Below are 15,117 nucleotides of genomic sequence, written 5' to 3' on the forward strand. Positions count from 1 at the left end.
CAAAGGTTCTATCAATCACTATGTGAAGAAAGGTCACTAGGGAAAATTGGTGTTCTATGAACATATCTCATGTAGATATTAACATAGTTAGAAATACAAGCTTAAAAATCATTCTACTGGGAACATGGCAGGATTTACTAGCTGACAACTACTATTCTGGGTTTTCATTTCTGAAGTATTGATTACTTCCATCATTCAGTCACCAAAAGCAATGACATGCAAAACACTGTCTGAGTTTCCAAGGTTATGTTTTATTGGTATAAAACCAAAATAAGGTGATGTAATGGTCTGGTCTGCCTGTTAGCTATACAGAACTAGGTGAAGAAAAGGATTTTATTTTCTCTTACAATTTCTTCATTGAGGGAAAAGGAAAATTATTTTTTCCTTATGAAGTAGTAAAATACCGATTACTCTTGGCAACTTATTTGACTAAGAAAATTTTGGGTACTAGAACAAAAATAATTTTTATCAAATAAGTAAAAAGTCAGTAATAATTTTGTTATAGCTTCTGAAAAAATTTGCAAAACTGTAAAGCAGAGAAAGATTTCTCAAGCTATCCATGTATTTTTTCCTCCATTAAGGGAGAAAAAAATGTCTTCATGATTTTGCTAAAAGATCTAACAATGCAGAGGTAGTCATGGAATGTCTTAAATCTCCATCCTATTGATAAATCCTTTCAATCTTCCTATGCAGAAGACTATTTATAAAAAGTCACATTACACAGCAGCTACACAACCTGGTACAATACAGCCATAATCAGGGTTGTGCCTCATTATGGAAAAGTTCTCAATTCTGTTTGTGTTTTGTTACATACGAAGTTGTCCTTCATCTAACTTATTAAAAACTACCCCTAATATAATCTTTAGTCAGAGCTACAAAACTGATACATGTAGTTATTACTTTTTTGAAATACACATATCCCAGTTTCCATTTTCTAGGAAAGACAGAGCCCAAAAATTATATATTGTGAAAGCCACTTTACAGGAGGCTTTATTTAGATGACCCAAGATGAATCAGTGCCATTATTGTTGTATAGCTGTGAAACAGATCATCATCCTTTACCTCATTACATTTCTTCAATATAAAGTTCCCAGTGACTATGCGATCGCATCCAATTTCTCCATTTCCAAAGAAGCCAAATAAAGGAACACTAGGAAAAAACTTTCTGAATGCATCAGCTTCAACATTCCCCTTGGCTCTATAATACTGAAAGCCCCTGCCAACACATGCAAACATGAAGCCAATGGTATTCCGTTCTGGAATGTTGGCAGCTTTAAGGCGCTGCATTGCAGCCTCAACGGTCTTCTCGTCATTGACATCTTCGTTGAGTAGCACAGTGGCACTCTGGATTCGGTGTCCACTAAATGACAGTCCAACTACACCAGTGGCATCAATATCTAGAGGGTGTCTGGAATTAAATCAGAATAGTGTGGTGATACATCATAAAACAAAATATAAACTCAAGTGTAGAAGAAAACTCCTGATTCACTGGTTAGGAGCTGCTGCCTTTAAGAGCCTACACCCAGTCTAAAGCTAAGGCTCACCTTTCCAGATAAAAGCAGTGTAATAGGGATTAAAAATTAAACTATGAATACATTTAAAAGAATGCAGGGAAGCAGATCTATGAAGAAGTAAGCAACTATTTTTTTAGTCACAAATTCGAGGGGCAAATGCATCTCCACAAAGATTTCTGACAACCATCCTGGGTTTTTAGAAAAGATATAAAGTATCCTTAAACCTTTCTCACTTTCTTAAAGGAATCTTAAAAATTTTATTCATACGCAAGGTGATTATCTGTTAAATAAAGTTTTCTGGTATTATTTACATGTTTGGTATCTTTCTCCCCCTTATCTCGGCTGTCACATTCTAAAAAAGATATATTAGATATTTAATCATGGACGATAATTTTATTAAGAACCTGTTAACTCCAGAAGTTTTAGCTTTAAATGTTGTTTGGTACATAAAGAAACAAGATTCCATTGCTGTGTCTTATTTATTACTTTCAGCCTAGAATTCAGCTTAACCTAAAGGTAAAAAAATGTTTTGTTTATATTTGCCTGTTTTTCTTAAGGAAATATTTTATCCTTACCGAAGAAAACAAAGTGTCAAAGTTATAAAGCATAATACAGTGAACACCTACAGGAGAAAAACAAATACCTTATTATTTCTATCATGTTTACCAACATGTGAGTTGATGAAATGGGCAAGATTCACTGGGCTAACAAGAAACTTAACTCAAAAAGCTTAAGTGACTAAGATAATAAGGCTAGCTTAGTAGCAAAACCTGTTTCTGAGGAGAATGGACCTTCTGAAGTCCACTGCTCCTTTAACTTTATTACAATTACTCTTTGGCCTACCATTGCAACATGTATTGTCAATTTCTTGCCTCAAAGAATGACTTACCTATCTTTTTTTTTGGCAAGGTGGTATCTGGACACTATTAAAATGGAGCTTTGATTTACTCAATGGCTTCTCTTACCCACTGACACAGTGCGAATTTAATTTAATTTTAATTAAAATTAATGTGTCGTGTAAAGGGTAACAATTCTTGAGGGATATTTCCCACAATAGGTATAAAAAGATGATGTACAGACACCTGATCACACTAACAGGCTTGCATGTCAGACGCTGTATGTCTGGCCTGAGTGCGATTGGCATTTCAAAGGTAAATGAGGTATTAAGTCATCACTGCCGTATTGTATACAATTTAGAGGTAAAAGCAAAGACACAAAATCAGGCAAGAGGAGAAATAATCCCCAGGTAATTACTGAGAATTAGGTGTATTTATGTCTGAAATCCAATGTCTGATATCCTACTGCTTAGAATTCAGTGCACTTGCTTTCCTCGCTTCTTCCTCACTGGTAGTCCAGGGACCTCGATTTAGCTACAGGTAACCCTTGAACAACATGCGTCAATTACATGTGGATTTTTCTTGGTAAGTACAGTACTGTAAATGTATTTTCCTTATGATTTTCATAATAACATCTTTTCTTAGCTTTCCTTCTTGTAAGAATACATATATGTGTTAATTGTTCATGTTATCAGTATGGCTTCTGGTCAACAGTAGGCTATTAGTAGTTAAGTTGCTGGGGAGTCACAAGTTATACATGGATTTTCAACTGCGCAGGCATTGTTCAAGGGTCATTTGTATTTGCTTTCCATGATCCCTGATCAGCTGAAGCTGATCAATCAGTGGAGACTTCCAGAAGGGAAATTTTAACTGGGATGATTTACACTGCTTTTAAAGACAATGATCTCTAACATCTGTTGCCATTTCACCACTCTAGTATCCAAGCACTAAACACAAATAGAGTGAGAAATGAATACTAGTGTTTGCAGGAAGTATCTGGGGATGAGAGGTTTTCATTTTCCTACTTTTGGATATTCATGTCCGCTTAATTAGCTCAGACTCAAAAAATACTACAAACTCTCTTTCAAAATGGAAAGGGAGTAATGGCTCCCAAGATAACTGAAGCAAGTATTATTCATCTTCGAAAGCAAAAGCCTTAGTAACAAAATCAAAAAGAAGCTTTCAAAAAGATCTAGTAAACATTTCCCAAAATGTGTGCCAATATACCAACAGGCATGCAAGATGCTCCACAGGTTTGAGAACTGTCATTCCCTCTCTAGAGGATTTCTATAGCACTGGGCATATCAGAGCCTCTAAGAAGTTTTACCATGAAGATTCACTGTTTAAGCATGTGTTTCCTTTAGAAGAGAAAATAGAACTACAGAGGAAGTGATCACTGCAGTTGTATAGAGTACAGAGCTGTCAGGGGAGATACCAATAGACAATGTTGAAAACCAATTTTGAGTATGAATCCAATTAAGAGTAAGTTATTAGAAGACAACATAAAGATTCATTTAACTGTAAGCAGAATTATGTGGAGTATTATAAAATGGAATGAACCATTAGCTTAGCAATTCTGTAAATGGGTATTTTAAAAAACCCAAGATAAGAAAAACCTGACAACATTTCTGGTCATGTATAGGCGAAATCAGAAGCACACGAGACATACTTGTCAGAGGTCAGTGATGCCAGGTTGTCTACCTGGCCTCCAGCCAAGATGACGTTCATATCACTGAAATGGCTGATGACTCGCTGCAGATAATTACTGGCTCCTGCTTTACAGCAATTATAGCCAAATACCAGGACCACACGAAGCTCAGGGTTATCTAAAAGGCCTGCAGAGAAAAGAAGAGCAACAATTAAAGATAGCCTTCAAACAGGTATATCAAATTTTATTACAATTTTATTTTCTATATTTTTGCAAAATGAAATGTTTCTGTTAATGACTTGCACTTCTAGTTATGCGCAGTTTAGTGCTGAAGCTATCCTGTTTCCTTTTTTATTTTCTTTTTACAAACTTTAACACTGTTCAAAATGTTTGCTGCAATTAATTTTCCTCATTAAAAAAATGAAACGGCTATTTGAAAATAATACAACCCACACAACACAAATTAGGAAGCAGCTATGGGACTGAGCAGCACCCGTGGTGGAGCTTGATGTAATCGCTATATAGGCTACCACCTGGAATGAAAGGGAATGCTGGTTTACACAGAACGGAGTTAGCAGTAGTGATAATGTAAAGATCTGGAGAAAACAGAAAAGGTGCCAACCACCTGTAGTGTGTTTAATGGTGGTCCCCCCAAAAATATATCCACATCAATGTGGAACCCATTTGGGAAAAGGGTCTTTGCAGATGTGATTAAAGATCTTGAGATGAGATCATCTGTTTATTATCCAGGCAGGTTCCATAAATACTATGATAAATGTCCTTAGAAGAGATATACAAGAGACACAGACATAAGAGGAGGCAATGTGACCACAGAAGCAGAGACTGGAGTGATGCAACCAGAAGGACTATCAATAGTCACCAGAAGGTGGAAGAGATAAAGAGATTCACCCTAGAGCCTCCAGAGGGGGTGCCGCCCTTTCAACACCTTGATTTCAGACTCTCGGACTGTGACAGAATACATTTCTGTTGCTTTAAGTCCCTAAGTTTGTGGTCATTTGTTACAGCAGCCTCAGGAAACTGATACATCATGAAAATACATATAGGCCCAATGCACCTTTTCCAAGAAAGGGGGTGGGAGTGAAGATGGATTTCAAACTCTTTCCAAAGCAAGAAAATGTTCAATTCTGTACCATATGGACAAAAGGAGCTTCCACTAGGGGGCGATATAGCCCAAAAGGAGACCTGCTGTACTCCTGCACTCCCTCACAAATTCCCCAGCTTTCACCTGAGCCTCTGGGCACTTTAAGACTACCAATTTGAAATTTTCTGGCATTATCAAATTCATAATTGGAAAGGAACAGAAAAAAACCCAACACCTAACCCACACTCCTGTTTCCACTGAGTGAGTCACATGACTTCCATCTTGACCTAAGGTGAAGGTCATCAGAAATCAGTCTCATGCAGCACCTGGGTGGCTCAGTCGTTAAGCGTCTGCCTTCGGCTCAGGTTATGATCCCAGGGTCCCAGGATTGAGACCCGCATCGGGCTCCCTGCTCCACGGGAAGCCTGCTTCTCCCTCTCCCACTCCCCCTGCTTGTGTTCCTGCTCTATCTCTCTCTCTCTCCCTAATAAAGAAATAAAATCTTAAAAAAAAAAAAGAAATCAGGCTTATTAAAGAAACTGAGGTGCGGGGCAGGGGAATGACTAATTACTAACACCAAATAATGGCTTATCAAGGGACACTTCCACTGGTCCACTTTTAATTCTCTACACAATAAATCACTGATCTGGAGAATGAAAAGGATATTTCTATACAAATCCAATACTTTCATGATACCATATACCCTAAACCATTATTAAAAGATCTTTTTTCCCCACAAAGACCAGAGCAGCACATTTGGAGAGAATGTTTTTTCTTTTCTAAAATGAATTTTCAGAGTTGGAAGAGGGCTGTGGGATCAATTGTCTAGTCTTACTTTACAAGTAAGGGCTGCTAATCCCAGAAAAGTGACCAGCCCAGGAGAGTAACATGGTAGGCTCTAGATTAAAACCCATACCTTCTCTCAGAGTTTTAAGTTTCAGAAACCTAAAGCTTCTAAATCTCTACCTTCCCTACTGTTTTCTAAGCTCTAGACCCTCTTTTATAATTGTCTACTAAACATTGTCATCTGAGTATTTTAAAGGCACTGCCCTCATGTATTTAAAAAACACACAGCCAGTACTTTCCACATCTTCCTCCAGTGGTATTGCTCTACAACTGAGGGAGGCATGGTGGGCTGGGGACTATTCTGCCACCACTGTGGCCTGGGAGTAAGCCCCCGCCACCCTCTTATGGTCTGAGTTTTCTAGCCTTCTGCTCCCATATCTAAATGAAGTTGACCACAAGGGCAAGAAAGCATGAAAGATCATTGACACTGTCTTCCTGTCACTTAAGAGTTTTTCATGGACTGGGTAGCTTCTAAAAGCAAGTACCATCAGTTAGGTTTTAGCAACATTTTTCTCTGCTTTGCATCTGATCATTGCAGGTGCCTCCCTCAAGATTCTCTATGAAATCTCCATATAATTTAAAAACTTAGTCCTTCGATAGAATCCCAGGAATTCAGCTAGATAGGGATCAAACCATTCTGAACACCTGCAAACTCAACAGGATATTGAAGAAAAGAATAGCAGCAACTCTGAACAGAAAAGCGACCACTTTCTGGAAGGTAGGACGTGCGAAGAAGTGAATCTGAGGCAATATTTGGGAGGATAGACGGTGGGGGAGGGGGCCTCCATCAGCCGCTTCTGGCAAGTGATAGAGCAGCAGAGCACAAAATCAGAACTTTTAGAAGTCGGCTCCGCTGAGGGACGTCGCTCCAGTGGCTAAGTGGGGTGCGGAACCCTCGCAGGACAGTGTGGTCTCAGGACCCTTGGGGTCACAGAAAGACCAGGGGTGCCTGAGTGCGGCAGAGCTCCCAAGTATCGGAGCGGGGAAGCCGACTGCAGAGACGGAGCCAAGGAGTGGGCTCTCAGCTTGGGGTTGCCATAAACTGTGATCGGTGACAGTCGGGCCACTGCTCCTCCAGCAGGGACCCAACAAGCAGCAGATCCGGGGAGACTCCCCTTCCTCCCCCGGGAGGAGCGGCGCGGGAGCACACCGCAGGGATCTGCTGGGTTTGGAGACTCCACACGGGGTCGGGGGCCAGAGATAGAAACGCTGGGTCACAGGTGGGGTGAGCACGGAGTGTGGCCAGAGCCCGGAGAGGAGGGAGTGACTGACTGCTTTTCTCTGGGGGTGCACTGAGGAGCGGAGCCCTGAGTTCTCGGCTCCACCGGGGCGGAGGTAATTTTTAAAATTTTCTTTTTTTTTAAAGAATTTTTCTTCTTTCCTTTTTCAACCAACTTATCAGTTCCTTTTTTAAAATCTTTTTTAATTTTCATTTTTATAGTCATATTCTATCCCTTCATTGTATTTAACCTTATACACACACACATATATAAACTTTTCGTTCTTTAAAATTTTGGGATGCAGTTTCTTCTAAGAGACCAAAATAGACCCAAAATCTACTGTATGGCTCTGTTCTATTCACCAGCCTGATCATATTCTTTTTTTTCCCTCCTTTTTCTTTTCCCCCTGGTTGCGGGTCTCATCTGGATTCTTTAGTGTATATTTCATTTCTCTGGGGTCGCTGTTACCCTTTGAGCATTTTGGTCTCTCGTTCATCTATTCTTCTCTCGACAAAATGACAAGACGGAAAAACTCACCTCAAAAAACAGAACGAGATTCAATACCAACTGCCAGGGACCTAATCAATATGGAAGATGTAGTAATCATTAGTTAAGTAACCAATCATTAGTAAGATGTAGGAACTAGAGTTCAGAATAACAATTATATAGATAGTAGCTGGGCTTGAAAAAAGCATAGATAACACTAGAGAATCCCTTTCTGGAGAAATAAAAGAACTAAAATCTAACCAAGTCAAAATCAAACAGGCTATTAATGAGATGCAATAAAAAACGGAGGCTCTAACTGCCAGGATAAATGAGGCAGAAGAGAGAATTAGATATATAGAAAACAAAATGATGGAGAATCAAGAAGCTCAGAAAAAGAGAGATAAACAACTACTGGATCATGAGGGGAGAATTCAAGAGATAAATGATACCATGAAGCAAAACAGTATTAGAATAATTGGGATCCCAGAAGAAGAGAAAGGGGGGCAGAAGGTATACAGGAGCAAGTTACAGCAGAAAACGTCCCCAAATTGGGGAAGGAAACAGGCATCAAAATCCATGGGGCACAGAGAACCCCCCTCAAAATTAATAAAAATAGGTCAACACCCCGACATCTAATATAAAACTTACAAATCTCAGAGACAAAGAGAAAATCCTGAAAGCAGCTTGGGACAAGGTCTGTAACCTACAATGGTAGAAACATTAGATTGGCAGCGCACCTATCCACAGAGACCTGGCAGGCCAGAAAGGACTGGCATGATATATTCAGGGTACTAAACGAGCAAAATATGCAGCCAAGAATACTTTATCCAGCTAGGCTGTCACTGAAAATAGAAGGAGAGAAAGTGCTTCCAAGACAAATAGAAACTAAAAGACGGATCACCAAACCAGCCCCATAAGAAATACTGAAAGGGGTCCTCTAAGCAAAAGAGAGCCCAAAAGTAACACGGACCAGAAAGGAAGAGACAATATACAGTAACAGTCACCTTACAGGCAATACAATGGCACTAAATTCATATCTTTCAATAGTTACCCTGAATGTAAATGGGCTCAATGCCCCAATCAAAAGATACAGGCTATCAGACTGGATAAAAAAGCAAGACCCATTGATATGCTGTCTGCAAGAGACTCATTTTAGACCCAAAGACACACCCAGATTGAAAGTTGGAGGGTGGAAAACCATTTATCATGCTAATGGACATCAAAAGAAAGCTTGGGTGGCAATCCTTGTATCAGACAAATTAGATTTTAAACCAAAGACTGTAATAAGAGATGAGGAAGGACACTGTGTCATACTTACAGGGTCTATCCAACAAGATGTAGTAATTGCAAATACTTATGTCCTTAACATGGGAGCAGCCAATTATATAAACCAATTAATAACAAAATCAAAGAAACATATTGAAGATCATCGAAGCAAAAGATCAACAAGGAAATAAGGGCTTTCAATGACACACTGGACCAGATGGACTTCACAGATACATACAGAACATTCCATCCTAAAACAACAGAACACTCATTCTTCTGGAGTGCACATGGAACTTTCTCCAGAATAGATCACATACTGGGTCACAACAGATACCAAAAGATAGAGATTATTCCCTGCGTATTTTCAGAGTACAATGCTTTGAAACTGGAACTCAATCACAAGAGGAAAGTCGGGAAGAACTCAAAATACATGGAGGCTAAAGAGCATCCTACTAAAGAATGAATGGGTCAACCAAGAAATTAAAGAAGAATTAAAAAAATTCATGGAAACAAATGAAAATGAAAACACAACTGTTCAAAATCTTTGGGATGCAGCAAAGGCAGTCCTAGGAGGAAAGTATATAGCAATACAAGCCTTTCTCAGGAAACAAGAAAGGTCTCAAATATACAATCTAGTCCTAAAGGAGCTGGAGAAAGAACAGGAAATAAAGCCTAAACCCAGCAGGAGAAGAGAAATAATAAAGATCAGAGCAGAAATCAATGAAATAGAAACCAAAAGAACAGTAGAACAGATCAACGAAACTAGGAGGTGGTTTGTTGAAAGAATTAGTAAGATTGATAAACCCGTGGCCAGCCTTATCAAAAAGAAAAGAGAAAGGACCCAAATAAATAAAATCATGAATGAGAGAGGAGAGATCACAACCAACACCAAAGAATTACAATTATAAGCACATATTATGAGCAACTATATGCCAGCAAATTAGACAAACTAGAAGAAATGGATGCATTCTTGGACACTTATAAACTACCAAGACTGAACCAGGAAGAAACAGACAATCTGAACAGACCAATAACCACTAAGGAAATTGAAGCAGTAATCAAAACTCTCCCAACAAACAAGAGCCCAGGGCCAGATAGCTTCCCAAGGGAATCGTACCAGTTAAAGAATTAATACCTATTCTTCTGAAACTGTTCCAAAAAACAGAAATGGAAGGAAAGCTTCCAAACTCCTTTTATGAGGCCAGCATTACCTTGATCCCAAAACCAGACAAAGACCCCACCAAAAGGGAGAATTACAGACCAATATCTTGATGATCATGGATGCCAAAATTCTCACCAAAATACTAGCCAATAGGATCCAACAGTACATTAAGAGGATTATTCCACAAGACCAAGTGGGATTTATTCCTGGGCTGCAAGGGTGGTTCAACATCTGCAAATCATCAATGTGATACAATACATTAATAAAAGAACAAGAACCATATGATACTCTCAATAGATCAGAAAATGCATTTGACAAAGTACAGCGTCCTTTCCTGATAAAAACTCTTCACACACAGTGTAGGGCTAGAGGATACATACCTCAATATCATAAAAGCCATCTATAAAAAACCCACAGCCAATATCATTCTCAATGGGGAAGAACTGAGAGCTTTCCCCCTAAGGTCAGGAACGCGGCAGGGATGTCCACTATCACCACTGCTATTCAACATAGTACTAGAAGTCCTAGCCACAGCAATCAGACAACAAAAAGAAATCAAAGGCATCCAAATTGGCAAAGAAGTCAAACTCTCACTGTTTGCAGATGATATGATACTTTATGTGGAAAACCATAAGAAAAACCAAAGACTCTACCCCAAAACTGCTAGAACTCATACAGGAATTCAGTAAAGTAGCAGGATATAAAATCAATGCACAGAAATCAGTGGCATTCCTATACAAAAACAAGACAGAAGAAAGAGAAATTAAGGAGTCGATCCCATTTACAATTGCACCCAAAACCGTAAGTTACCTAGGAATAAATCTAACCAAAGAGGCAAAGAGTCTGTACCCAGAAAACTATAAAATACTCATAAAAGAAAATGAGGAAGACACAAAGAAATGGAAAAACGTTCCATGCTCATGGGTTGGAAGAATAAATATTGTGAAGATGTCAATGCTACCGAGAGCAATCTACACATTCAATGCATTCCCCATCAAAATACCATCCACTTTTTTCAAAGAAATGGAACAAATAATCCTACAATTTGTATGGAACCAGAAAAGACCTCGAATAACCAGAGGAATGTTGAAAAAGAAAAGCAAAGTCGGTGGCATCACAATTCCTGACTTCAAGCTGTATTACAAAGCTGTCATCATCAAGACTCCATGGTACTGGCACAAAAACAGACACATCGATCAATGGAACAGAATCGAGAGCCCAGAAATGGACCCTCAACTCTATGGTCAAGTAATCTTCGACAAAGCAGGAAAGAATGTCCAGTGGAATAAAGACAATCTCTTCAACAAATGGTGTTGGGAAAATTGGACAGCCACATGCAGAAGAATGAAACTGGACCATTTCCTTACATCATACACAAAAGTAGACTCAAAATGGATGAAAGACCTCAAGGTGACACAGGAATCCATCAAAATCCTTGAGGAGAACACAGGCAGCAACCTCTTTGACCTCGGCCGCAGCAACTTCTTCCTAGACACATCTTCAAAGGCAAAGGAAGGAAGGCAAAAATGAACTACTGGGACTTCGGCAAGATAAAAAGCTTTTGCACAAGGAAACAGTCAACAAAACCAAAAGACAACTGACAGAATGGGAGAAGATATTTGCAAATGAATCCTAGCTAACAATACAATGATCAAATCTTACACAGGGTCCCTAAAATGTACAAATGAGTGAAAGATCTTTCCTGATGTCAATGTCTACAAATAAAACTGAAACCTAGAAAACCACTGGGCCCCAAGGGCACTCTTACAGGTTGAGCTTTGCCCAGGAGAATGTCAGAAGGACGTGTTTGTAAAAGAGAAAGAGAATCACAGGTGTGAGGCAGTGTCTGATGTACCTCAAGCATTCTCCAGGGAGGAAAAAAAGCCCTGGCTCTTAAGCTCAAGCTCATCGAGAAGCAATCAGCAGTCCTGAAGCTGCCTTCTCCAGCTCTTCTGTCTTAAAAGGACGTGGGGGAGTGGGGGTCAGAGGTTTCCAGGTACTGCTTTCATGCTTAGAGCCACTTTACTGAACAACTCGAAGCCTTTAGGAAAGAACTGCAGACCATCTTAAGGTGGGATTCCTCCCTTCATTACAATATGCTCCACTGGGTAAGGAGTTCAAAGGTGCCCAGGGGGAGACAGAGAAGAAGTGAAGCGGCTGCAGCTGTAGACATTCCATCCTCCCTTCAGCCCAAGCAGCTCTGCTCTGTTTGCTTTATTTTTATGTTGGTACCCCATGTAAGATTTTATTTAGATACAAACTGTTTCAAAGAAAAGTTAGGAAATTGCTCAACAACTTCCTCACTGAGGAGTCTCAATAAAGTCTTCAACAAAAGCACAAGAGAGGACATCATGGTACTGCTAACTAGGATTCAACAGGGAGTTACTCAGAAGGAAGCTATCAGCAGGAGGGAGGAGGGAAGGGACAAAAGCAAGGAAGAGCATGTGTCCTGTTCTGTAGAGCCAGCAGTTCTCACCAAGGAGACACTGGGCCAGGTGTTCACCTCTGGGAAGCCCGTTTGCGCCGGATTGAGGCTGAGGACCCATTCAAGAGCCCCCGAGTTGTCCTGAAATTAACTTTAGCTCATTAGAATACTAAGATCTCCTATGAGCAGAGTTTTCTGCCATTTTCTGAACACAGGATGTATGCACAGCATGCTGACATGCTAGGCATGGGCAACTGAACCAAAATGCCTAAAAATAACAGAATATGTTTAAGTTCCTCAATGTATATCAAGCTCCCCGCCCCCACCCACTCATACTCGGAAAACAATCTTCCTGTACAGACTCCACAGGGAGCCAGTGCTTTGGGAACTACTTTTAACAAATAACAAAAAGTTCCTTGCTGTCAACACTTCTTTGGGTTGTGTTCAACAGAATGCACCCCAACCAGTGAACCTCCTGAGCTCAGCTGCAGTGTTACATCACTCAATCAACCCTGAACAAGCAATACAAACTGAGCTTCCTTCCTCTCCTTTCTCCTCCTGTCACTGAGCTGGTTTCTATTTGTTTCAATTACCATTAATTACCTGGGGATTCCCAAATTTCTATCTTTAGTCCTGACTATTCTCCTGAACTCCAGAACTATACATTCAACTGTCTAATCAGTATCCCCAACTCAAATTCAACATGTCCAATCCAGTCTGTCTCCCTTCCCTCAGGAGACGCTACTGTGCAACTGTGCTGGCCAAAAACCTGGGTGACATGGCGGCCACTTCCCTCACTCTCAAAACCCAACATTTTAATCAGTCACCACATCCTGTTGATTCCACCTCAAAACTCTGTCCTGAATCCATCTATGTCTCTTCACCTCCACCTGCCATCACCTCTTGCCTTAACCACTACAACAGCCTCCTGTTTTTCCTATATCTGCTCTCATATTCCTCCAAATTGATGGCCACACCACAGCTAGAGGGGTATTATAAAAAGACCTATCTGATTCTGTCACTTTTTTGTTTAGAATCCTGGCTTCCCACTGACCTTAAATAATGTAAAATCCTTACTATGTTTTATGGGCATGTGGCCCCAGCTTGCCTCTACAGCTTCACCTCACATCACACTCCCCACTTCTCCAGACACACTAGGTTTCACAAATGGGCATGTGAATCCATGGCATTTGAATCCTGAACGTGCATTACCAGGCCCTTTCTATTTCCTGTCCTTGATCTTAGGCGACCTTGCTCTATTTTTGTCAGCAACCTAGAAAGAAGGTAAAGACCACCTATAATATTCCTCCCTACTCCACATCTGAGGGACCCTTCCCCACTCTAGTTCACTTCTTAGGACCCTGTCCAAATGTCACTTTCCCACCACCCCACACTAGACTTTGAGTTCCATGGTTATATGTTTTCTAGCACCTCTGTGCTTCTACTTGGTATACATTTCACATCTGTGGTACCTTATTCAAAATCGGTCTGTTCTGCTAGACTGGGAGCTCCGGAAGGCAGGAACTTAACAATGTATTTCTAGAGTCCCACACATATAGTGACTGGCATGTGCCATGCATGCAAATAGTTTCTAAATGAACAATGGCTTTTCCTGAAGCTTTGGTGAGGTGTTTCTACCCTTCTCATGAATTAAGTGCTGGCCCACGCATGTATTTTTTTTCATCCCAGAGACTATTTTTTTTTAAAGATTTATTTATTTATTTGAGACAGAGACAGAACACAAATGGGGGGGAGGGGCAGAGGAAGAGGGAGAAGCAGACTCCCCACTGAGCAGGGAGCCCCACACAGGGTTCAATCTCAGGACCCTGGGATCATGACCTGAGCCGAAGGCAGATGCTTAACCAACTGAGCCACCCAGACGCCCCCTGCCCGAGACTATTTTTAACAGACCTTAGAACACACAGACCTTAGGACAACCTATGCCTTATTGTAAAAATGTGCCATTTTTGGTAAGTTCAAAAAGAACAAAACAAGCTGTGTGTATGATATTACATATACTATGATGCTGGGTCAGACTATGACATCCCCTATACACAAGGTCTAGAAGAACTAGAATTCTCAATGCAAGGTCCCTCTTTTCAGAGGTACTGCCAATTTCATGGGTTTTTTTAACTGAGCCACTTCATTGCTTACTGTGGGCCTTCACAGATCTTCTAATCACTGTGGCCAAGCACTGTAAGGCAGGGAAAGACAAACTACAGCCCACGCACCAAATCTACCCGCCCCCTCATTTTTGTAAACAACGTTTTACTGGAACCCAGCCGTTTGTTTATGTATTGTCTATAGCTGCCTTTGCACTCCAATGGCAGAGCTGAACAGATGCACTGAGACTGTAAGGCTGGCAAAACCTAATTTACTATCTGGCCTTTTACAGAAAAAGTCTGCTGACCCCTGTGGGATACTACCACGAAGAGGGTGCTTTCCGATGTTACAGAACACAGAAGAGTTGTCCCCAATATTTGGTGTAGGAATGCAGGCCAGGACTTTATGGAGAAGGCACATCCCAGCATGGTTGTAGCCTCCAACCACTCACTCACTCCCTGCCCACCTCAGATTCCTCCATCTTCTTGAGCACATAAAAGACAATGATC

The 15,117-nt window shown here is 40.5% G+C and overlaps 1 protein-coding gene across 2 annotated transcripts in view; it reads right to left on the minus strand.

Annotated features, from left to right (window-relative positions):
• Positions 1 to 231: 231 nt before the first annotated feature.
• The window catches only part of FBXO22 (F-box protein 22), a 29,206-nt gene continuing 14,320 nt past the window's right edge, over positions 232 to 15,117 (minus strand). For both annotated transcript variants that reach the window (XM_028092687.2, XM_028092684.2), the window contains 2 exons: positions 4,020 to 4,185; positions 232 to 1,408 (listed from right to left, as the gene is read on the minus strand). In XM_028092687.2, coding sequence (XP_027948488.1) covers positions 991 to 1,408; positions 4,020 to 4,185 — 584 coding nt within the window. In that variant the 3' untranslated portion in view covers positions 232 to 990. The remainder of the gene's footprint in view (positions 1,409 to 4,019; positions 4,186 to 15,117) is intronic.

Source organism: Eumetopias jubatus, unplaced genomic scaffold, assembly GCF_037043125.1.
Source record: "Eumetopias jubatus isolate StellerSeaLion01/CBP00866 unplaced genomic scaffold, mEumJub1_p1.0 scaffold_7, whole genome shotgun sequence".
Lineage (NCBI taxonomy): Eukaryota > Metazoa > Chordata > Mammalia > Carnivora > Otariidae > Eumetopias > Eumetopias jubatus.